The sequence below is a fragment of the Sorghum bicolor genome, chromosome 8, assembly GCF_000003195.3.
Source record: "Sorghum bicolor cultivar BTx623 chromosome 8, Sorghum_bicolor_NCBIv3, whole genome shotgun sequence".
Classification (NCBI taxonomy): Eukaryota; Viridiplantae; Streptophyta; class Magnoliopsida; order Poales; family Poaceae; genus Sorghum; species Sorghum bicolor.
Genome location: NC_012877.2, coordinates 661,000 through 683,473, shown reverse-complemented (window position 1 = coordinate 683,473; position 22,474 = coordinate 661,000). Strand labels below are relative to the sequence as shown.

The 22,474-nt window shown below is 43.8% G+C and overlaps 4 protein-coding genes across 5 annotated transcripts; 1 reads left to right on the top strand and 3 right to left on the bottom strand.

Moving 5' to 3' along the window:
- Positions 853–3,389, top strand: LOC110429608 (putative pentatricopeptide repeat-containing protein At3g08820). Its single transcript, XM_021445793.1, has one exon. The coding sequence runs from the start codon at positions 1,175–1,177 to the stop codon at positions 3,125–3,127; it is 1,953 nt and encodes a 650-aa protein (XP_021301468.1). The 5' UTR covers positions 853–1,174; the 3' UTR covers positions 3,128–3,389.
- LOC8055513 (probable staphylococcal-like nuclease CAN2) lies at positions 3,608–8,123 on the bottom strand. 2 transcript variants are annotated; one of them, XM_021445697.1, is made up of 10 exons: positions 7,715–8,123; positions 6,779–6,834; positions 5,892–5,949; positions 5,853–5,861; positions 5,491–5,601; positions 5,177–5,364; positions 4,686–4,742; positions 4,443–4,602; positions 4,284–4,352; positions 3,608–3,993 (listed from the first exon to the last, which is right to left on the bottom strand). In XM_021445697.1, exons 1-10 carry the CDS (start codon positions 7,985–7,987, stop codon positions 3,871–3,873), a joined length of 1,104 nt encoding a protein of 367 aa, XP_021301372.1. In that variant the 5' UTR covers positions 7,988–8,123; the 3' UTR covers positions 3,608–3,870. The 2 variants fall into 2 exon arrangements, with proteins under 2 accessions (XP_021301372.1, XP_002441695.1); XM_002441650.2 differs by having other exon boundaries at positions 5,853–5,949; positions 7,715–8,122.
- On the bottom strand, positions 12,721–16,415 carry LOC8055511 (probable staphylococcal-like nuclease CAN2). The gene is given in 11 exon segments (XM_021445698.1): positions 12,721–12,968; positions 13,199–13,267; positions 13,360–13,402; positions 13,404–13,517; positions 13,608–13,664; positions 13,934–14,121; positions 14,206–14,322; positions 14,833–14,947; positions 15,291–15,346; positions 16,132–16,162; positions 16,164–16,415. Coding segments are annotated over 11 exon segments (1,074 nt in total). The 5' UTR covers positions 16,337–16,415; the 3' UTR covers positions 12,721–12,857.
- On the bottom strand, positions 18,197–21,678 carry LOC8055510 (cation/H(+) antiporter 15). The gene has a single exon (XM_002441647.2). It carries the CDS (start codon positions 20,862–20,864, stop codon positions 18,438–18,440), a length of 2,427 nt encoding a protein of 808 aa, XP_002441692.1. The 5' UTR covers positions 20,865–21,678; the 3' UTR covers positions 18,197–18,437.

The window sequence follows — 22,474 nt, the reverse complement described above, 5'->3', positions numbered from 1 at the left end:
TCTGTCTTTGGTTCAGGCGATAATGTGATCCTTGATCTTGCTTCAAGATTCGGACATCTAATCTAGATCTTCATCTCATGGCTAATAGACGTTGCCTCAACAAATGCTATTTTTCAGGCACCTAAAAAATAACAAAACCCTATCGGTAGGCTTTCGTACACCTTACACTACGCTGAAAATTTATATTGGACCAGAATTATTTGACCGATAGTTTTATCTCGAGCCTCACCGAATTGGACAAAATTTGGTGAGATTTGGGCCATTCCGGTGCTTCAGGACCTATTGGTTGTCTTGTTGTCACTTCTTTGTGTGGATATATCAGATTTTCCATTTTTTAGATTTGTACATTGTTTTTCCTGTTGATTTATATATCCAACATGCTCTTATTGTTGGCTTTTAAAAAAAATTTAAACAAGTGAAAAAAAATATATTTCGTGGAGAATTTGATTACAAAAATGTTAAGAGTCCATTTGGATCCTTCGAACTAAATTTATTCTAACAATTATCATTTGAACATAGATTAATTAAGCTAATAAAGTTATATATGGAATATATTTGTATATTTATTGTTATGCATACAAAGGACATACTTATATATTATATTTTTATTGTAGAGAAGTGAGTTGAAGAATGTGCTGTAAGTTGGAGAATAAAATTTTAACATATTGATTTATAGAATCTATTTCTATCTCTCATTCTATGAATTTGAAATAGACTTAATTATGAACTGAAAAATTTATAGAATGTCCAATTTCAAATCAAATACCTTAATTTATTGTGTAGGAGTAGATTTTTTTTTAAAAAAAAGCTATTTGATTTTAATTTCAAATCATATGGCTTTTTTTTATAGACAATTTTGCCTCCCCGCCGCAAGCCGTCTCGGCCCGCCTAGGCGGCTCTGTCTCCCTCCCCTCTCCGCTCTCGACCGCCGGAAGCCGCGTTGCCCACTCGGCGGCCCTCCCGCTCCGGCGCTCCGGCGCGAGGTCCGAGGCCTCCCTCGCGAGATCCACCGTCATCCTTTTCCACGCCCCGATCCCCACTACCCTCGAGGCGAACGAGGAAGAGCGCCAGCGGGCCTCGACCGCCTCCTGGACGGCCGCAACGGCAACAGCCACGGCTGGCCGGCGGCAGCTGGAAATGCTCTAACGAAAAAATCATTTCGCTTGGGGCTTCTATGTCGGCCACCGCCGCCGACGAGGCCATCCGCCGTGTCCTCCTCACAGGCGTCAGCCCCAGCAGTCACCTCCCACCGCTCACCGTCAAGCTCATCCACGGCCGCCTGCTCCGCCTGGACCTCCTCCTCACCGACCTATCGCAGCTCCTTCTCCGCGCCGTTTCTTCCTGCGGCCTGCACCTCCACGCCCTCCGCCTCCACTCCCTCCTTCCCGACCCCTCCCACCTCACCTTCCCCTTCGCGATCAAGGCCGCCTCCCGGCTCCCCAACCCGCTCACTGCCGGCGTGCAACTCCATGCGCGCTCCCTCAAGCTCCCCTCCCACTCCAACGCTCACGTCCTCACCTCCCTCCTCAACCTCTACGCTAAATGCGGCCGTTTGCTCGACGCCCAGAAGGCGTTCGACGAAATGCTCCACCCCGGTACCGTCTCCTGGACCGCGCTCATCACCGCGTACATGGACGCGGGGCGCGCTCAGGAAGCCGTCGGAGTTGCGAGGAGGGCGTTCGCGAGTGGCATGCGCCCTGACAGCGTCACGGCTGTGCGGGTCCTCACTGCGTGCGCTCGAGTCGCTGATTTGGTGAATGGGGAGGCAGTGTGGAAGGTGGCAGAGCAGGAGGGGATCGCTGGGAACATGTTTGTGGCAACTGCGGCGTTGGACTTGTATGTCAAGTGCGGGGAAATGGACAAGGCTAGGGAAGTGTTTGACAAGATGAAGAACAAGGATGTGGTGACTTGGGCCGCAATGGTTGGGGGATACGCCTCTAACGGGCATCCACAGGAGGCTCTGGAACTGTTCTTCGCAATGCAGGTGGAGGGAATGAGACCAGATTGTTATACAGTGTCTGGGGCGCTCTCAGCATGCACAAGGTTAGGTGCATTGGATTTGGGACGGAGAGTAGTTGGGATGCTGCACTGGGATGAGGTTCTTGACAACCCAGTCCTGGGTACTGCACTGATTGATACGTATGCCAAGTGTGGGAGCACAGGTGAGGCGTGGATGGTGTTCCAGCAGATGAGGAAGAGAGATATCATTGTTTGGAATGCAATGGTCTTGGGGCTTGGCATGACTGGTCACGAGAAGATTGCCTTTGCGCTTGTTGGCCAGATGAATAAGTTAGGCATGACACTGAATGATAATACCTTCATCGGATTGCTCTGCAGCTGTACACATACTGGCCTTGTAAAAGATGGGCAGCGGTATTTTCATAACATGACTCAGTTGTACGGCATAAGCCCTAGGATTGAGCATTATGGTTGTATGGTTGACCTGCTCAGTCGTGCGGGGTTGCTTGAGGAGGCTCATCAGTTAATAGAAGACATGCCAATGCAGGCAAATGCTGTTGTGTGGGGAGCAGTCCTTGGTGGTTGCAAGATCCACCGGAACGCTGACCTTGCTGAACTTGCATTGAAGCAGCTCATCCAATTGGAACCATGGAATTCTGGAAATTATGTCATGCTTTCTAACATATACTCTAACAGTGGAAGATGGGAAGATGCTGCAAAGCTCAGGTTGGAAATGAAGGCAAAGGGGGTTGAGAAGGTCCCTGCATCTAGCTGGGTTGAACTTGATGGAAAGGTCTACGAGTTCCATGTTGGAGACAAATCACATCCCCTCTCAGATCAAATCTATGCAAAGCTCGATCAATTAGGCATGGAAATGAAGGCCATGGGTTATAAACCAACTACTGAGGTGGTGATGTTTGACATTGAAAATGAGGAGAAGGAACACACGCTTGTGCATCACAGTGAGAAAATTGCCATTGCATTCAGCCTCCTTACTACTGAACCAGGAGAGACCATCAGGGTCACCAAAAACCTCCGAGTTTGCAGTGACTGCCACACCGCCATCAAGCTCATATCGAGGATTACCTGTCGCGAAATTATTGTCCGAGATAACAATCGATTTCATTGCTTTAGAGATGGCTATTGCTCTTGCAATGACTATTGGTAGTATACAGATGTTTTCTTTTTTGCAATATTGGACAGTATCTAGAGTTGGAGCATCTGCATTTTCATCTTATGTAAAACTGTAGTCAGCTAGAGCTGGTACTGGAGCATAGTTACTAGCACAATGCATGGCAGATTGGTATGTAGTTCCCTTTCCATTCATTTCAATGAAAGGAGTTGATAGTTTTCTGATTTCTGCTCTTGTATTTTATTTGTAATCTACTTCAGAAATTAAAATGGCCAAAATACTGCTTAAGTTTATGCTTTGCCCTCTCTGTTTGTGTCCGATTGTGAATAAAGGCTTAGGCGTTGTAAATGGTTTTATATTAAATACATTTCATTTCTCAAGGGTGTTGTCACCCATTGAACTGTGCTTTAAAAAAAACATATTGCTTTTTTTTATATTCTTTTACCCCAAAAAGCTGATGCCATTTCACATGCCAAGTTTCTTTTAATGTGTGTTGCTTTCGGATGCTGGTATAGGTTGGTTGTAATGACATGAATTAGTTCATCATTCTTGTTACAAATTCACCACTTGGTTTTTGCGGACTACAGGTCATCTGTACATTATCACTGCAGAAGAGAGAACCTCCAATAAGGTGTTTTCCCTTTCTACAAACATCAACTGTACATTTTGTCTTTTGGTTACTGATACACATAACACATTCATTTGCAGCAAGCTACTTAAGAACCTCAGTACCAAACTACGTGGCTGTCAGATCCCTGAGAGCTAGCTCGAAAGCTCCATCAGTAAACCGGAATGGCACTGTGTCTTGCATGTCGTTTGTTTCTTCTCCAATCCCATGGCTTCTGAGGGGGCTTCTTTGATGCCCAGAGTCCTAGGCCTGTAGATTTTGCCTCTTTCTGCCACTGCAAAGTAAAAAATTCAAAATGTAAGTGAAAAACTTCTAGCGGCGAAACCATATGTCCTGTAAGCCATCATATCTAGATATAATAGTTCTCAGTTTGGATGATCATGCATGATATCGTATAGCCCTTGTTTAAAGTTGTGCTGCAAAACTGCAGAGCTATTGTTTGACACATGCTCCCAGAACATTTGATAAGCATGGTTTAGGATGTTCAGATAGAAAAGAATACTCCAGGTTCCTTAGAGTGCTTTTAAACCCACAAATGCATTTAGGTATGGAGAAATTTCTTACGTTTTCAAACTCTGGGCGTTTGTCGTACTTCTTGAAATGATGAACATGACCACACTTCAGCATTTGCTCCTACATGACTCAGAGACACACAATAATACTAATTAAGAACCAAAGAAGTAAAATCAGAAGGCATAAGCTACTAAGAAGTTTCTGTTTTACCTGGATAAACATGTTATCACAATAGATGTCACCCACATAGCGTCCAAATTGGTCTTGCTCATACACATAAATTGTGACACTTTTCCCACCAATGAGCTTTATTAATTCTTTCTTTGCCTCCATTCCATACGGCATCTTAAGCTCCGGTGCATCAATGCCCCTATAACTCATCATGGATATGAACTCAGAATAGTTGTTCCAGTTATTATTAGATGTAGGCACAATTTTTAGAGCAACATATACCTCATTCGGATTCTATATTTCCTTGCAAGGATCTCTTCGCCTAAAATGTCTATTACCCTGCTCAGTAAAAATGTTGTAAGTCATGCTTCCAGTGATTTCAAGTAAACCATGTATATGAGTAGGATCACAATGATATGTAACTGTGGCCAGCATTTTCATCATATTGTAGCTCTTCTTCTTTCTTTTTTCTTTTTGGTTTGCAACACTTCATTTGCGTAAACTGCATAGTGCATGATTCCAATCATTTTTTTTAGATATGCTATTATCGTAATTTTTTTGAATTAAGCTCCATCAGTAAACCTGAATGGTACTGTGTCTTGCATTTAATTCTGTAGTTTTTACGAGCTTATGATCTATAAAAAATTCGAAAGTAATCTACAATAGCAGTTCTAGTAGTATTTTATCCAACTTCTACTCAAATTTGAAACAAAATAAGTACTGTGCTAAATAAATTTATGATATATAGGGATTATCAAGCTCAGTTAGAGTACTTATATCCAGCTTTGTCAAGGCTTCTTTGAAGAGCATTAGCTGTCTGATAATCCCTATCAGTGCGTGCTTGAGTTATTGCAATCACCATCTCATGCACTTCCCGTGGCACATCTGCGGACTCCGTTGGGTCTGCTGTGTCAACATAAGCGGTAAAGCCATCACCATCTCCAATGCACTTGTTATGGACCTGACAATAGTTGCAAGAGATGAGGCAAAATTATTAGCAAATGTTGATTCAAGGCATTGTTTAGAAACTTGGTGTTGCCAGCAAGCCTTTCTTTGCAGTGGTTAAACATATGTATATAAATCTGACCGGCAAAGTATTCAGCACAAACTGCACATCCTCTGGTGGCGGTGTCCGGTGATGGTTTGAGTCTGGTAGAGGGAGTGATGCGGTCGGCAGATTGTGAAATGAAAATATATCCTGAGAAAACAGCATTACAGTAAAAATGAGTCAAACATCTATAGCCATTGGTGAGAACAATAACTTTTGCGCTTTGAGGTGTCGGGAAAGAATTGCTTCTCAATGGAATGAGTCAAACATATAATTTGATAAAATGCTAAAAAAGCAAGTGCTGGTAAGGTTCCTGCCACGACCAGTTTTCAGTGGTCTAATCTAGTCATACAGATAGATATACCTCAGTGGTCTAATCTTAGTCATACAGATAGATATACCTCCAAATCTGCTCTCTGGATCCTGGTAAGGGCAGTTTCAGCTTGTGTTTTTTGTGGGGTTTTCATATCCTTGTATGCCTCTGCCATGTCCTTGTACCTGTTTTTTTTGGGTGCAAATAGAGAGATATAATGCAATCAATTATTTTAGTTTTTCAATTTGAAATACAAGTTGTATTGATTCTGCTTGTCTCAGAAACCATCTTATACATTAGAAAGGAAAGATGTTAATTATATGCTACACACACGCTTTCTTATTACTTGACATCTAGTATGCGTGTTGTTAACCTTTTTTAGGTTGTCACCACAGAAGCAACAAATATTTGGATTGGATACGTCGCTTGAAAAGGGAAAACTATACCAGTTAGATTTCTTATCAAGTTTACTATGGTATATTATATTTTCAAATAAGTTTGCTAGCATATAACTAGAAAAATCAATGTTCAAATACGTTATTAGAAACCTTGTTGATGTCCGACACCACACGTAAAACTGAATCAAGGTAGTGCGCAGCTCAAATAAAACTAGTGCACATTTCAAAGAAGTTAATGTCTTAGCAAAGCTGATGTATATTTGGACTGAAAGTATTTTCTTCCGCCCATTGTTTGTTGGTACCTTTCTGTTAGAATTAAGCAAGCAAAAGCTTTGCCCATCTGTGTTATATTTGATAAGTTTGGAGGTCCTTGTGTCATAAAAAATACCAAAGTTAAAGCATTTGAGTGATTCCTTGAAAACGACTCCCAACTTATAAAATCCAACTCCGTACTGGAACTCTTTTTTTTGGGTGCTCTGGTAAAGATTAACTGAATCGAATAATTATGAGGGGGGAATGGAAGCATATTTCCTATCAGTACGTACACAGAATCAATGTGAAATATTAGAAAAACGATCAGCTGCATATATAAGCTTTTCAAAAGTTTGCTCCCTACCAATTAGTTTGTGCTTTTTTGGATGATGTGACATGCCGTTTGAACCCTTCAGGAATCTGAAAAGATGACAGAGACAAAACAAAATTCCCTTTGTTATGTTAGTCTTTCCCTTTGTTATGCAAATCTCATTACAGGAAAAGCAGGGGGGAAATTGGGGGTAAAGGAAATTATTCTAATTTCATGACATGCTATCAAAATCTAAAGATTTGCAACTGTTTCCATACAGTAATATTCTAGCAGTCACAATATCCCTAGTGCTGCAGCATATTAGATATTATTGATTCATTGGCTGCCATATCCATCAGCACGTCAACGAAAATAGAGATCAGAAATATGAAACTTGGCCTAAAAAGATGTGAAAGCAAATTAAGATCCAATGTTTGATTTACAACGTCTGCTCTGCAGAACTTACTCAGTGGATAAAATGTAGCATGAAAAGTGCTCATCTTAGCAACTTGAGATTTGCAGCTGATGTACATCATGTGTAAAACAAAACAATTAAACTGTGTCAAGGCAAAGTTTAGAGTGTAGAGTATTATGTATTTATGTTCATCACTTTATTCTGAAGAAGAAGAGTAGAAAAGGCAAATGTTCACAGAAGTTGCAAGAGCGAGGTAAACTAGTCATGTTTGCATAAAAAAAAATAACACAAGCGGACATCACGCAGGAAACTAACCTTCTTCTTCTAGTTGTTAAAAAAAACTTCTCCTCCTAGCTAGCAGACCAAAATAACCCTAGATTAGAAAACACAATTTTGCATAGGTTGGCTCTCTCTCTCTCTCTCTCTCTCTCTCTCTCTCTTTTGAGAATTACACAGTGCATACGGTGCATGTTTGCAAGTTGACATCCATTTCATTCATAATATCACATGGAAAATTCACTAGTAATATAATGTACTGAAAGCAAGTATACAGGCGTGGTGGGTTGCATGTTTACCATGGACGTGGATTCCATGTTGAGCTGCAGGTCCTGGGCCAGGGAGGCGGCGGTGGCCGCCGGCGTGACGCTGACGCCTCCATGGATGGGACCTAGAGACTGCTGGCGAGGCCAAAAGGCTGCTGCAGGTTCATCGTCGTCCTCCCACCCGCCGGCCTGCAGCTCGTAGCGGGGCCTCGAGGCTGTGCTCGCTGCACGGTAGTAGGGGTAGTAATCATCATCATCACCATGGCCATGGTCTCTTCCCGTGAGGCACCTGATGATGTTTCCCATGGAGACGATGGATCCCTTCCCTTCGATCGTTCCCCTGCCTTCCTTCTTCGATTCGAGCTCTCTCTCTCTCTCTCTCCTGTGGGGACTTGTCACTCTCTGCGAAGCACCTGCTTCCTCCACTTCACTTCTAAAAGCTGCCAGAGGTGAAGAGATGCTGCTGGTTGGACCGTCCTTGGTTGTTCTCTAGGCCTTGTTTAGTTCCCGAAAAATTTTGCAAAATTTTTCAGATTTCCTGTCACATCGAATCTTTAGATGTATGCATGGAGTATTAAATATAGATGAAAATAAAAACTAATTGCACAGTTTGGTCGGAATTGACGAGACGAATCTTTTGAGCCTAGTAAGTCCATAATTGGACAATATTTGTCAAATACAAACGAAAGTGCTACTATTCCTATTTTGCAAAAAATTTTGGAAGTAAACAAGGCCCAGTCTAGTCTCAATATAATTTTATCAGAGTTTCATAGATATTAAATATGCTGATATGACATCATATTAATGAAGTGAGAGACAATAAGAGTTTTATAGAAACAAAGAGTGTTTTATGGGAATGAGACTCTTATACACTGTTTTTCAAAATAAGATATGTTCAAAACTGGGACATAAAACTCTCGTGTGTGGGCTGCAACGCTTCCCTTCCTGAGCCACAAATACAAGGAGCAGCTCAGCCCAACTCATCTTCAGCTCAGCCCAAAAGGCAAAAGCCTCATCAATGTATCCGCACCTTCTGATAAAATTATTTATGTGGTATCTAAACAAGAGATTCATCTTAACAAAAGGCAATCTAGCTAGAGGAATTGGCAAGGTAGGAAAACTTGTGAATTTTGCTTTGAGTTGGAATCTATTCGTCATTTGTTCTTTCAATGTTATTATGCTAAATTTCTTTAGCGTGGCACTTTTATAGTTTTGGGTATTCGACCACCGGCTAATTTTGAAGACTTATTCAATAATTGGTCAAAACTCAAAACAAGGTGGTCTAAAACAAAACTCACCATTACTAATAATTGGTCAATATGGCTCACTAGGAATTATTAACACTAAAGATGGAGATGACCCTCCAAATGGATACCCGTGGTTCTTCTCTAGTATAATTTAATTAACTAAATAGACAATTTTTCTCTCAATTTTTTCATTTAGTTAATTTAGTTACACTAGAGAAGAACCGCGGGTACCCGTTTGGAGCACCGTCCCCATCCTTAATTAACACCAAAATCATTTGTGTGCGTCTTATTTAAGGCAACATATTGACTTCGGTTTTGGGCTCGGTTGCAGCATATTGAGGACCAAACGGGGGCTATGATGCAGGCAGGTCGTCTACTAGAGTGGAGGGCACTACACTTCTTCAACTCACATGAATGGCCTTTTATTTTTTAGATTCTTAAACTTGGAACTTCTGGGTATGTACATCATTTTTTATTTATAATAAGTGTGAACTGATGCCTCTTTTTTTTGAAGAGGGCTGAAGCCGGAACCTTAGAGCAACTCCAGCCCAAGTCCCTAAATTAAGACTTTAAATTTTTATTTACAGGCTATAATAAAAAAAATAAGGACTCAAATTAAGACCCAACTCCAATGGAAAAAAAAGACCAAGTCCTCTTATCTCACATGGGCTGTCATTGACAAATCCTACATTAACTCCACCATTTGTAATTCTTGTCTTGATTTATGGGTGGGGAGAGGAAGGTGGGTGGGACCCACTGGATAGGGGTTCTTGATGTGAGGGGCTGAAACTATAATTTGGGAGGGCATGAAAAATAGGAGCCTAAGTAGAAGGTGGGTTGGAGTTGATTTTTTTGGATCATCCCTAGATTTAGAATAGGGACTTGTGTAGGATGTGGGCTGGAGTTGCTCTTAATTCTATTATTAAAAAAATGAGCGGTAAGTGATGGACAAGAAAGTGAAACAAGAGTAGGAGGCCTTAAGACCATTGTTCAGTGCGGGTGGCTACTGACTTGATGGCCATTATTTCTTGAGTCGTCTTGTGTTCTTTAGAGACACAAGGAAATCAGCGACGGAAGGGAGATGATAACAGTGCATATGTTACCATGGATGTGGATTCGAAGTTGAGCAGGTCCTGAACCAGGGAGGCGATGCCGCCATGGCGACCTAGCTGGTGATGGTCAGGCTGGAAACGAGGCGGAGAGCCCGAGTCGGCCGCCTGTAGCCCGATGCTGGGCTCGGAGGTTGGATGATAGTGAGGATAGTGATCGTCACCATGGTTGTTGCCCCCCTGTGAAGCACCTGAGGATGTTTCCCATGGATCCCTGCCTTCTTCAACCTCTCTCCGATCCTCTTATTCGTGGTCACTTTCTGCAAAGCTGCTGCTTCATCCACTTCATTTCTAAAGTTAAAGCTGGCTGAAGCGAGGGAAGGTGAAGAGGAAGTTGGTGGTGGCCGGTGGGACCGGCATAGTACAAGTGGACAAGAAAAGGAAGCAAGACTAGGCCGTAGACCATCATCTAGGAGAATGGTCGGATTGACTTGAGACGACCATTCAGTCCTGTGTGCTTTTTTTCAGGAAATATTGTCATTACGTTGTATATATACTTGTATCTACGTGATGACAAGATACTAGATTCAAAGGCGTCACAAAATTTTGCTTCAACAGTAATAGATGCTACAAAATCACTAATAATTTCTCACTACAATAATTCTCTCTTATGTGCCTTCAGAAGAATAGATAGATAGTGTTTGCATTATCAAACACACCATTTCTTAAACATCAAAAAACAATTTGGAAAGCCCAAAATAAGCAAAAATGCGATATGTGGTATATGCAACTGCAATAGTCACCACCAGGTGGGCCCATGACGATGTTGTTCATCTTCCTCGTGTTTGATTGTAGGATTTAGAAATAGGTTAGGAATGACAGTGGTAGGCAATAGTGAGACATCTGGTTGCGCCAACACCAAGTTGGCAGAGGCCGACTTGGGTCGGTGGCGCTGCCAGGATGGATACAATAGAGACTTAGAGCAACTACAATAAGGCCTCAAATAGGTTTCTAAAACCAAAATTTAAGAGTTCATATAAAAGCACAGCTTCAAAATGATTCCTACAGTGTGCACATGCAAGGAATCGTGTCCTGCTTCTCCGCACCCAACTCGTGCTGCGTCCCCAGCATGGCTCCCTTCCCTAGTGACCTCCCTCTCCCCCTCCTCGTGGCGACCTGTGATGTGGCGACCTAACAAGGCTGCTCGACTTGGTAGTGGCTCCTATCTCTCCGACCCATCTTCTCCCGATGAACCCGTCCTCCCTAGCAAGGCCCTCCTCTCCCTGGCGAACCCTTTCACCATGAGACCCGCCACACACTAGTGCAACTCCCCTCCCTATCCTTTGTTGGAAGAGAATGACGAACGGGTTCCATGTGTTAGTGTCTATTTGAGAGCTGCTATGCTGGAGTAGATGAAAAATAATTAGACCCTTAAAAATAGGAGTCCTCAAATAAAAAATAGAGGCCATGATTTGAGCATTCTTGCGAGTTACTCTTAATTAATATAGATAGTGCTCCATTGACATTATATTCCATAGCCTTGATAAGAAACGTTATACGATAAACCAAAGAGCACAAATTTGTGTTTTTGAATCTTTGTATAAAAAATCAAGTATTGATGATTAAAGGTAAACAAGGAACTGATCATAGGTATCATAAATGAATTTATACTTGCAATCACATAATAGAAGTTCAAATTAGTAACACTCTACACTTTTGTATGCAGTCGTCTAAAACATGTTTCCTAGTCCAAAAGCCCTTACCAGATACAGTTTGAGGGCTCCTATAGCAAGCTAAAGCTAATGCCAATTTGGAGAGCAAGAGCGGAACCAAAATGCTGTTTCTTTGCATGGACGTTTTTACACAAGAAGATCCTGATGGCTGATAATCTGACAAAGGGCAATTGGTCCAATGACCCAATTTGCAAACTATGTGGTATTGACCCAGAAACTCTAACCCATTTGTGTAAAGACTATCCATTCACCCAACAAGTTTGGTCCAACCTCAAACAGTGGCTGCATCTTCGGTGCTAGATTCGGTTGACACGACAGGGTCAATCCACAGATATTGGCATAAATGCCGAACTAAATTCGATAAGTTATAAAAGAGGAGGATAGACGGTATCATGATCTTTTTTTGGTGGAACATTTGGAAGGAATGAAATAGAAGAACGTTCCAACAAACATCCCTACAAGCAAGTTAAGTAGCGCTTCTTTGCAAAGATGACATTATACAGTACCAACATGCAATAGATCTGACATGACATGAAGAGTAGTTTCTTCTTTGGTGTAGCGTCTCTGACTTTGAGACCTTCTTTTGTTAATTTTAGTTTGCTTTCCCTTGCGTTGGGGTGGACACGGCGGCCCACGTGCCGTAGTAGTTTTAGTTGCGGTATGAGGCTTTAATGCTTTCCTGACTAGTGCTGTAGGACAACTATGAGATCCATACACTCCACTATGGATCTCCCGCGCGGTAGATAAATACCTTATTGATGAGCGATGCATTTGAGGAGTGGTGTGCAGACCGCTCGTAAGGTCTTTGCCAACGAATCATATACCATCTAACTCTCTATTAGATATGCTTTGTTTGTGTAAATGATTAAAAGAGACTGGCATTTTCCTAAGATTTGCCTAGCCATTTAGAGGTTGCTCCCAAAAATGCATGCCTCTATTAATTAGGGGACATGTCTCCTAAAATTCTTTCTGTAGTAATGTTCATAACAGGGATAAGAACGCAAGAGCTCCAATATTGAACGTATGATACTAATTCACAATACTTTATCTTCCACATACATGTACAATATAATACACTGCCTTTGGTTTTTGATACGAATTCATGTGTAGCGATTGTACAAAGTTGTAAACTCATGGTTCAGTTCCATCAGTAGACTGGAATGTTCGCATTGCGTTGGTGTCTTCTCCAGTCCCATGGCTTCTCAGGGTTCTCTGATGCAAAAAGTCCTCGACGTGCAGCTCTTGCCTCTCTCTCCCACTGCAAAATATCATAGTGCTAGTGAAAAACTTCTAGGAGCACATATTTGGATGGTTTAATGCAACCATAACTCGAATTTTTGTTCAGATCAACAAATGTGCCCTTAAAATTAAATGACAAATGACATAGCTCAAGGATGTTCACGTCTAAAAGAATACGTTCTCAGGCTTTCTCATAGTACAATTTGGGATGTTTCATAAATGCATTTTAGGTACAATGGAATATCTTACCTGTGCAAACTCTGGGCGTTTATCATAATTCTTGAAATGCCATACATGACCACTCTTTAGCATTTGCTCCTGAAAGACTCGAGAGTCCAGACACACATTGATCATGTCATAATTGAAGCCGTAAAACCATAGTTTGTGTGAACATAGTTTATTTTTTTCACCTGGATGAACACATTATCACAATATATATCACCACATAACGCCCAACTGGTCCTGTCCATACACATAAATTGTGACCCTTTTCCCTCCAATTAGCTTCACCAATGCATTCCTCGATTCCTTTCCACTAGCCATTTTAAGCTCTGGTGCATCAACGCCCCTTCAAGTCATGAAATAAAAGAACATGCACTTGAGAACAATATTCCTAGTTATTATTGAAATCACAAGTTCAATTTGGAGAAACACTCACCTCATTCTGATTCTGTATTTGTTTGCAAGTATCTCTTCTCCTAAAATGGTTATTATCCTACTCATCAAAATTCTTAGTAAGTTTTGCTTTAAGCGATTCCATAAAAAGCAATTATATCAAAATTTGTTTTCCCATGAGATATGTTAATGATATTTTCCCGATTACTTAATAAACTTCTGCATTGCTAAAACATCACAACATTAACTAATGAGATCTAGTTTATTATCCAAGGAACTGAGTATATCTAAACTTTAAATCATAAATATATTTCAAATAATTTATGCATTTATGACATGTAAAGGATTGTGAAGGTTCAGTTTGAGTACTTATATCCTGCTTCGTTGAGGCTCCTAAGAAGAGCATCGGCCATCTGGTAATCCCTATCAATGCGTGCTTGAGTCCTTTCAATCACCATCTCATGGACTTCTAGTGGCACATTCGCAGACTCCCTCGGGTCTGCCGTGTCAACATAGGCAGTAAAGCCATCGCCATCTCCAATGGACTTGTTGTGAACCTAATAATAGTTGAGGTAACACATTGTTCAAAATATGACATCGTTGGTTAAGGGTTTTGTTTGCAATGGTTTATCATATCTGACCGGCAAAGTGTTCAGCACAAACTGTATGCCCTCTGGTAGTGAGGATGGTTGGTGGTCCGAGGATGTTGATGCTGAAGAGAATGATGGGATTGGGAGGTTGTAAAATGCAAGAATACCCTGAGAGAAGAAAACATTGTTTTTGGATAGGATGAGCTGAACATAACCATTAGTAATACTAATAGTGTAATGCAAATTGTAGTAAAACTTGTGGGTTTCTAATCTTTGTCCAATGTTACTCCATTCTTTTATAAGGTATAGTTTCACAAAGCAAAATCAATCTTTGGCTGTAATTTTCTTGTCATATTTTATTAGTAGTTATAAATAATCATCATCAAGTGCTTGGAAATATGAATCCAATGGTACCGATTTTATGGTATATACCTCATATACCACTGGACTAATTATTGGTCAAAGGTTAACTTGAACAGTTAAACTGCGCCTTGTACGAATGAACAGAGGACTACTATGTAGGGATGCAAGCGGGTTTGGATGTACTCTAGTTTATAAAAATAGGTTTGTTAGTTTACATGTACAAGCATTTTAAATATATATCATTGCTAATCAATGCATTCGTCTTGTATGGTCCCTACAATTATTTAAGTAAAAGGGCAGGAAAAGTAAGGTTACCTCCAAATCAGCTCTCTGAATCCTGCTTAAAGCTGCTGCAACTAGTCAGGCGGCCTCTGCTGGTGTTTTCGGTGGGGGACTGGAGTTCTTATATGCCTCCAAAATATTCCGGTACCTACCAGCATTGTGTAAATTTGAAGATCAAATTAGTCATAAGTTTTGTTTGTCTTAAAGACATTCAAGTTCTTCAATGAGTTTGTTGTGCTTATTTTACTTCTCCATGTCCGAGCATGGCTTTGTTCTATGTTTGGATAAGTATGGACAAACAACATTTCATTGAGGGTCCTTTTTACCTTTCCACACTACTACAGTCCTACTGTCATGCCTTTAGTCCTTGACTCTACTGAACTAGGGGAGGAATTAAAGCAACATTGACATCATTAATTAGGTACACCAAATGTACTGATTATTAAAAACAAATCATCAAGTGTATGAGCTTTTTTGAAAGTGCTCCCTACCATTTAACCTGGGCTTTCTTGGATGATGTAACATTATTTCTGAGCGCTTCAGGTACCTGAAAGTGTAACAAATAAAATTTATTTATTGTATCTCATCACTTGAAAACATGTCGCGGAATTTTGGGAAAAGAAGGCTGTGAAATTGAGAATAAATCATCACAATCTAATTAAATTCTGCAAGTGTTTAAATAAAATATGCTAGTAGTTGCAATGTCGCTTTACTGCTGCAGTTCAGCATTGCTAATGTACATGTCCATCCAACTATCCAATTGCTCAAAGAATCATAAATCAAATGGGTCAAGTTAAAACAAAATTGGAGGTATGTTGATTAGCAATTAATTTGTTCCTTCCCCCCAAAAAAAACTCGCATCATGCTATGAAGCTGAATACAGAGATCATGCAAGTGAAAATAAATCCTGAACTAGTGAACTCTTGATCAGGAGAGGCTTTATAGAGCACAAGCAAATTTGATCAAGGCATGATTATTTAATTGCTTACAGTACAGAGCTCTCCATATATTCCATTATTTGTCAAAATATATAACACATGCTCAACTTGTCAGAAGATGACCATGCTGTGCATGCGGGTAGACATTGCATTGCTATATACTTACTCTCACGGATATGACTAGTTAATTAACCTCGGATCTTCAAACTGAACTTTTAATGAATATATATGTGAATTTTTCTTTTGCAATTATATATGTTTATCAGGGACTTTCTACCCAAAAAAAAGTACTGTCTTGGACTTACAGTAACTGAATAAATGGCAAAATGAAGATAAACAAGCAGACACAAGGGAATCAGTGACGGAAGGGAGAGGATAACAGTGCATATGTTACCATGGATGTGGATTCGAAGTTGAGCAGGTCCGGAGGCGACGCCGCCATGGCGACCTAGCTGGTGATGGTCAGGCTGCACACGAGGCGGAGAGCCCCAGTCGGCCGCCTGTAGCCCGATGCTGGGCTTGGAGGTTGGATGATAGTGGGGATAGTAATCGTCACCATGGTTGTTGCCCCCCGTGAAGCACCTGAGGATGTTTTCCATGGATCCCTGCCTTCTTCAACCTTTCTCTCTGATCCTCTTCTTCGCGGTCACTCTCTGCAAAGGTGCTGCTGCTGCTTCATCCACTTCATTTCTAAAGTTAAAGCTGGCTGAAGCGAGGGAAGGTGAAGAGGAAGTTGGTGGTGGCTGGTGGGACCGGCTTAGTACAAGTGGACAAGAAAAAGAAGCAAGAGTGCAAGACTAGGCCGTAGACCTTCATCTAGGAGAATGATCGGATTGACTTGAGACGACCATTCAGTCTCGTGTGTTTTTTTTCAGGAAATACTGTCATTACGTTGTATATAGGCCTTGTTTAGTTCCGAAAAGATTTCAGATTTTAATAATGTAGCATTTTCGTTTGTTTGTGGCAAATATTGTCCAATCATAAACTAACTAAGCTTAAAAGATTCATCTTGTAAATTACAGACAAACTGTGCAATTAGTTTTTGTTTTCTTTTATATTTAATGCTTCATGCATATGCCACAAGATTTGATGTGACGAGGAATCTTGAAAAATTTTTGAATTTCGGGGTGAACTAAACAATGTTTAGTTCCTTTCCAAAATTTTTTCGCGACACTGTACCACTTTCGTTTGTTTTTGGTAATTATTGTCCAATCATACACTAACTAGGCTTAAAAGATTCGTCTCGTAAATTTCAACCAAACTGTGCAATTAGTTTTTATTTTCATTTATATTTAATACTCCATACATGCGTCTAAAGATTCGATGTGACGGAGAATCTTGAAAAGTTTTTGTATTTTGGATGGAAGTAAACAAGGCCTTAGTATCTACGTGATGACGAGATACTAGATTCAAAGGCGCCAAAATTTTGCTTCAACAGTAATAGATGCATGCTACAAATTCACTAAGGATTTCTCACTAAAATAACTCTCTCTCTCTCTCTCATGTGCCTTCAAAAGAATAGATAGGTAGTGTTTACGTTATCAAACACCATTTCTTAAAGCTCAAAAAACAATTTGGAATGCCCAAAATAAGCAAAAATGCTATATGTGCAATAGTCACCACAAGGTGGGCCCATGACGCTGCTGTTCATCTTCCTCGTGTTTGATTGTAGGATTTAGACGGGTCAGGAATGTGCCAACACCGAATTGGCGGAGGCCGACTTGGGTCGGCGGCGCTTGCAAGATGGATACAAGAGACATAGAGCAACTACAACAGGGCCTCAAACAAGTTCCTAAAACCAAAATTTGAGAGTTCATATAAAACCATAACTTCAAAATGACTCCAACAATATGCACGCGCGAGGAATCGCGTTCCACGTCTCCACACCCAACCCGTGTTGCCTCCTCTGAAGTCCCCAACATGGCTCCCTTCCCTAGCAACCTCCCTCTCTACCTCCTCGTGGCAACCTCTGACGTGGCTCCCTAACAAGGCTGCTCGACTGGGCAGTGGCTCCTCTCTCTTCGACCCATCTTCTCCCGACGAACCCATCCTCCCTGGTGAGGCGCTCTTCTCCTTGGCGAAATCCTTCACCATGAGACCCGCCACACCAGTGCGGCTCCCCTTCCTATTCCTTCTCCAATGACCGGCCATAGCTCACATGATTGGGCGACTGTGAATATGGGTTGTTGGAAGAGAATGATGAGTGGGTTCCATGTGTCAGTGTCTATTTGAGGGTTGCTATGCTAGAGTAGATGAAAAATAATTAGACCCTAAAAATAGGAGTCCTCAAATAAAAAATAGAGGCCATGATTTGAGCATTCTTGCGAGTTACTCTTAATTAATATAGATAGCGCTCCATTGACATGATATTCCATAACCTTGATAAGAAACATTATACGATAAATCTAAGATCACAAATTTGTGTTTTTGAATCTTTGTATTAAGTATGGATGATTAAAGGTAAACAAGGAACTGATCAGAGGTATCATAAATGAATTTATACTTGTAATCACATAATATATCGATGTTCAAATTAGTAGCACTCTACACTTTTGTATGCAGTCGTCTAAAACATGTTTCCTAGTCCTAGCAGATGAACTGATGATCACAAATACAAGCGAAAAGGTTCGCAAAATTTCAGCAGCGAAAGCAGAGGAAATAAAAAAAAAACGACGATCGATGGAGATCCTTGTAATTAAGCTAATCATTGACGTTGCTTGCGGCGGCGACGGTTTTCTTGGGCGGCTGCTGCTGGATGACGAGGATGGAGACCTTGGACGCGAACTCCGCGGAGGCGAGCATGTCCCCCATCACCCCCAGCTCCGGGAACTCGCTCCACTCCGACAGCCCGCTGGTGAGCGCCGTGGACCCTTCCGGGTCGCTTTCGGCCTCCCCGCCACGCCGCCCCACGATGAGCAGGTCGAACTTCTCGCTCATGGCGCGCACCACCGACGCGGTGCCCTCCGCGTCCTCCACCGTCTTCTCCACGTACACCACCCGCTCGTTGTCCCTGTGCCTGGCCCAGAACTCCTGCAGCAGCTCCTCGTCCCGCGCCTCGTCTTGCCCGCCCATCCCGACCCAGTTCCGGAGCTTGAACCGCACCACCGTCAGCGACATGGTCCCGGCCTCCGGCATCCGCGCCGCGTACGCCAGCGCCTCGCGGTCGTCGGCGCCGCCCAGGAAGTAGAGCGCGGCGCGCTGGAGCAGGCTGTTGGCGGCGGTGGCGCACGCCGACCCGGACGCGAGGCCGTGGTCCACGAGGATGGCGACGGAGCAGGGCGCGTACTGCAGCACGCTCCGGTTGATGGACCGGATGGCGTTGTTCGCCGTGCTCCGCGCGCCGTCGGAGGACTTGTGGAACGGCAGCAGGATGAGGTTGGCCTTCCGGCTGTGCGCCAGCGAGCACACGTCGTGGTGCATCGAGCTGAAGGGCGCCTGCGCCACGTACGGGCTCACCGTCACCGCCCCCGGCGCCGCCTGCTGCTCGAAGTAACGGAACGCGTTCACGATCCGGTCCGACGGCGTCGGGTTGCCGCTGTTGGACGACCTCGTGCTCTTCCGGTGGGGCTTCAGCACCGACGCGGCGCGCCCGACGAGCTCCGTCAGGTGGAGCACGATGAGCGACATGGGCGAGTCGCGGGACGAACCCGTCGCCTCCAGCAGGTCGATCAGCGGCGCCGCGTGGTCCTCGCTGTAGAGGCAGGTGAGCACGCGGAGGTCGGCGCTCAGCCGCGCGTGCTCCAGCGACCGCCGCTTCGCCCTCGCGAACTGCCCCGACGGGTCGTACAGCAGCTTGATCAGCGGCGTGGACACGGCGGTGATGAGCACCATGGACATGGTGAGCGTCGAGTAGTGCTCCGCCGTCGCCTTCATGGTGTCGCCCCAGTTGTTGATGGCCGCCACCTCCACGATGCCACGGATGTTGAGCATGAGCGCCAGCACGACGGCGTCGCGGAACGGCATGGTGAAGAAGAGCCCCGCGGCGACGCAGCCGACGAGCTTGCCCGACACGCAGAGCGCCACGAACAGCTCCAGCGCGCACCACTTCTCCGACGCCTCCGCCTTGGTGACCTCGGCGAGGTCGGTGCGGTAGCCGGACAGCGCCATGTAGACGGGGAGGAAGAGCGCGATGAAGAAGGAGTCGAGGCGCTCCGTCATGGTGGCGCCGATGGGCATGCCGCCGGGGAGCGCCAGCCCCAGCATCATGGGCCCGATCATGTACTTGAACCCGATGGCGTCCGTCACCAGCGCCGACAGCAGCGCCGCGATGACCACCACCACGAAGGAGCCCTCGGAGAGGAGCGCCCCCGTCGGGGTGCGCTTGTACGCGATGTACCGGCCGACGGGGCGCGCGACGAAGCCGACGAAGAGCACGAACGCGACGAAGGAAGCGAGGATCTTGGCGGTGAAGGCCGGCGACCTTGCATCGCCGATGAGGATGACCGCGGCGGTGCAGGCGCGGATGAACCAGGAGGTGACGTCGGTGATGAGCGACGCCGTGAGCGCGATGCGGCCGAGGTCGGTGTTGAGGAGGTCGAGGTCGGAGAGCGCGTCGGCGATGACGGGGAAGGAGGAGAGGGAGAGGCGGACGGCGAGCTCGGTGATGAGCGAAGAGCCCCGCAGGTCCTCGGGAAGCGTGGGCTGGAGCGCGTGGAAGACGGGCAGGGTGACGGCGAGCGGGACGACGGCGCCCATGATGCCGACAGCGACGGCGCGGCCGCTGGGGCGGCGGAGGAGGCTGAGGTCGGTCTTGACGCCCATGGAGAAGAGGAAGAGGATGAGCGCCACCAGGGACACGCTCTCGAGGATGTAGGTACCGCGCTCGGAGAAGAGGACGTCGCGGAAGGACGCGCTCCGGCCCAGCACGGTGGGGCCTAACAAGATGCCGACGAGCATGTGGGTGATGAAGCGCGACTGGCCGAGCCGGCGGAGCACGAGGTTGGCGACCGCGGAGAGGACGAGGATGACGGAGACCTGCACGAGGAGGAGCGGCAGGGAGAAGCGCAGCGGCTGGTCGCCCAGGAACATGCCCTGCGAGTTCACCAGGTTGTTGTCGTAGCACGCCGCCGCCACCGGCTTCACCGTCGACTCCAGCGCCCCCGACGACAGGTTCGCCACCGCCGTCATCTCGCTCTCTGCTAGAATTGGACGCTTGGCTAAGTGATGATCTGTCGGCTACCTAACCTAGGTTGCGCCATTGCTGCATTGCATTGCATTGGTTGCTGCTGTTTGCAATGGAATTGGATCGATCGATTGTGATCTTGTGTGTTCTGGGGAATGGTTGCTCTGCATGGGGAGGGGCATCAATTCTTCAGTGTGGCTGTGAGACAGTGAAGGGCAATGCTTCACGCATGGCAGAGGAGGAGGAGGAGGAGCGTTTGATTTTGGCTATTTTTAGCTGTGGATGAGAGGGACAATAGACGGAGCAAAATATTGGTCCATAAATAGAAAATAAGGAAGACTGTAATAATATTTGAAAGAAGAATTACATGCAGGGGCGTCGCAGTTGAAGGCAAACATTGGATTGGACTGAATATTTTTTAGATGTGTAAATTTTAAGCCTATGTATGGGATGATGCAGCTTGATGTTGGGTACATTAGTCAGTCTCAAATTTATACTGTTTCTGCTGAAATCAACCTGTGCAGATCGCCGGCAACGGCAAGGGCTGAAATCAACCTGTGCAGATCGGAGATGGACACGCCGGCCGGAGGCGGCAGAGGAGGAGGACTACGGCAAGGGCTCATCGCGCTCGCGCAGACGGGCCAGAAAAGAGCACGACAGCCTCCAGGCCTCGTGGGCCAAAAGTTTTCAGATGGGCCTCTGTAAAAAAACATCTGGCTCATGTAGTTGGGCCCTATTTATTTTTCTTTAACTTAATTAGGGCAAGTATACTTGAGATTTGACATGGGAACAATCTATTATATTATGGCCCTGTTTAGTTTTCACCTAAAAAATTTTCATCCCATCATATAGATAATTAAACACATGAATAGAGCATTAAATATAGATTAAAAAATAATTAATTGCACAGTTTGTATGTATTTTACGAGACGAATCTTTTAAGCGTAATTAGTCCATAATTAGACACTAATTGCTATAGTTACAAATGTGCTACAATACATAAAAACTTTTGTTTTCGCGAACTAAGGCCTTGTTTAGTTCACCCCGAAATCCAAAAAGTTTTCAAGATTCCCCGTCACATCGAATTTTGCGGCACATGCATGAAGCATTAAATATAGACGAAAACAAAAACTAATTGCAAGTTTGTTTGTAAATCGCGAGACGCATCTTTTGATCCTAGTTAGTTCATGATTGGACAATATTTGTCAAATAAAAACGAAAGTGCTACAGTAGCGAAATCCGAAATTTTTTCGGAACTAAACAAGGCCTAAACAAGGCCTATATCTCCAAGAACTGTCGTTGTAATCTGATTCTCCTCTTTAAACTCTTGAAACCGCTCACACTACCTCCAACCAAGTCCTCATTTGGAGTGGTTTTGTCCTTTTATACTAATAAAGTTAAAAAACTGATAAATACTTAATAATGTTTCTAAACCATAGAAAATGTCTCTATGCTTTTGAAAATCTCAAAAAAAAAACAATACTAGAGACAGATTAGGATACGCCAAATTTAAATAAAAAATTTAGGGCTCATAAAAATATCTCTTGATGCTTCAAAAAAATAAATTTAACTCAAGGAAAATGGAAAAAAATCTAGAAAAATTACAAAAATCTCA

Excerpts from the sequence above, each read along its gene's own strand:
- LOC8055513 (XM_002441650.2), bottom strand. The coding sequence starts at position 7,987 with ATGGGAAACATCATCAGGTGCCTCACGGGAAGAGACCATGGCCATGGT. Across the intron at positions 4,603-4,685 it reads AAATATAGAATCCGAATGAG|GGGCATTGATGCACCGGAGC; the intron begins GTATATGTTGCT and ends GATGAGTTATAG. Across the intron at positions 3,994-4,283 it reads AACGCCCAGAGTTTGAAAAC|TGGCAGAAAGAGGCAAAATC; the intron begins GTAAGAAATTTC and ends TTTACTTTGCAG.
- LOC8055510 (XM_002441647.2), bottom strand. The coding sequence starts at position 20,864 with ATGACGGCGGTGGCGAACCTGTCGTCGGGGGCGCTGGAGTCGACGGTG.
- LOC110429608 (XM_021445793.1), top strand. The coding sequence starts at position 1,175 with ATGTCGGCCACCGCCGCCGACGAGGCCATCCGCCGTGTCCTCCTCACA.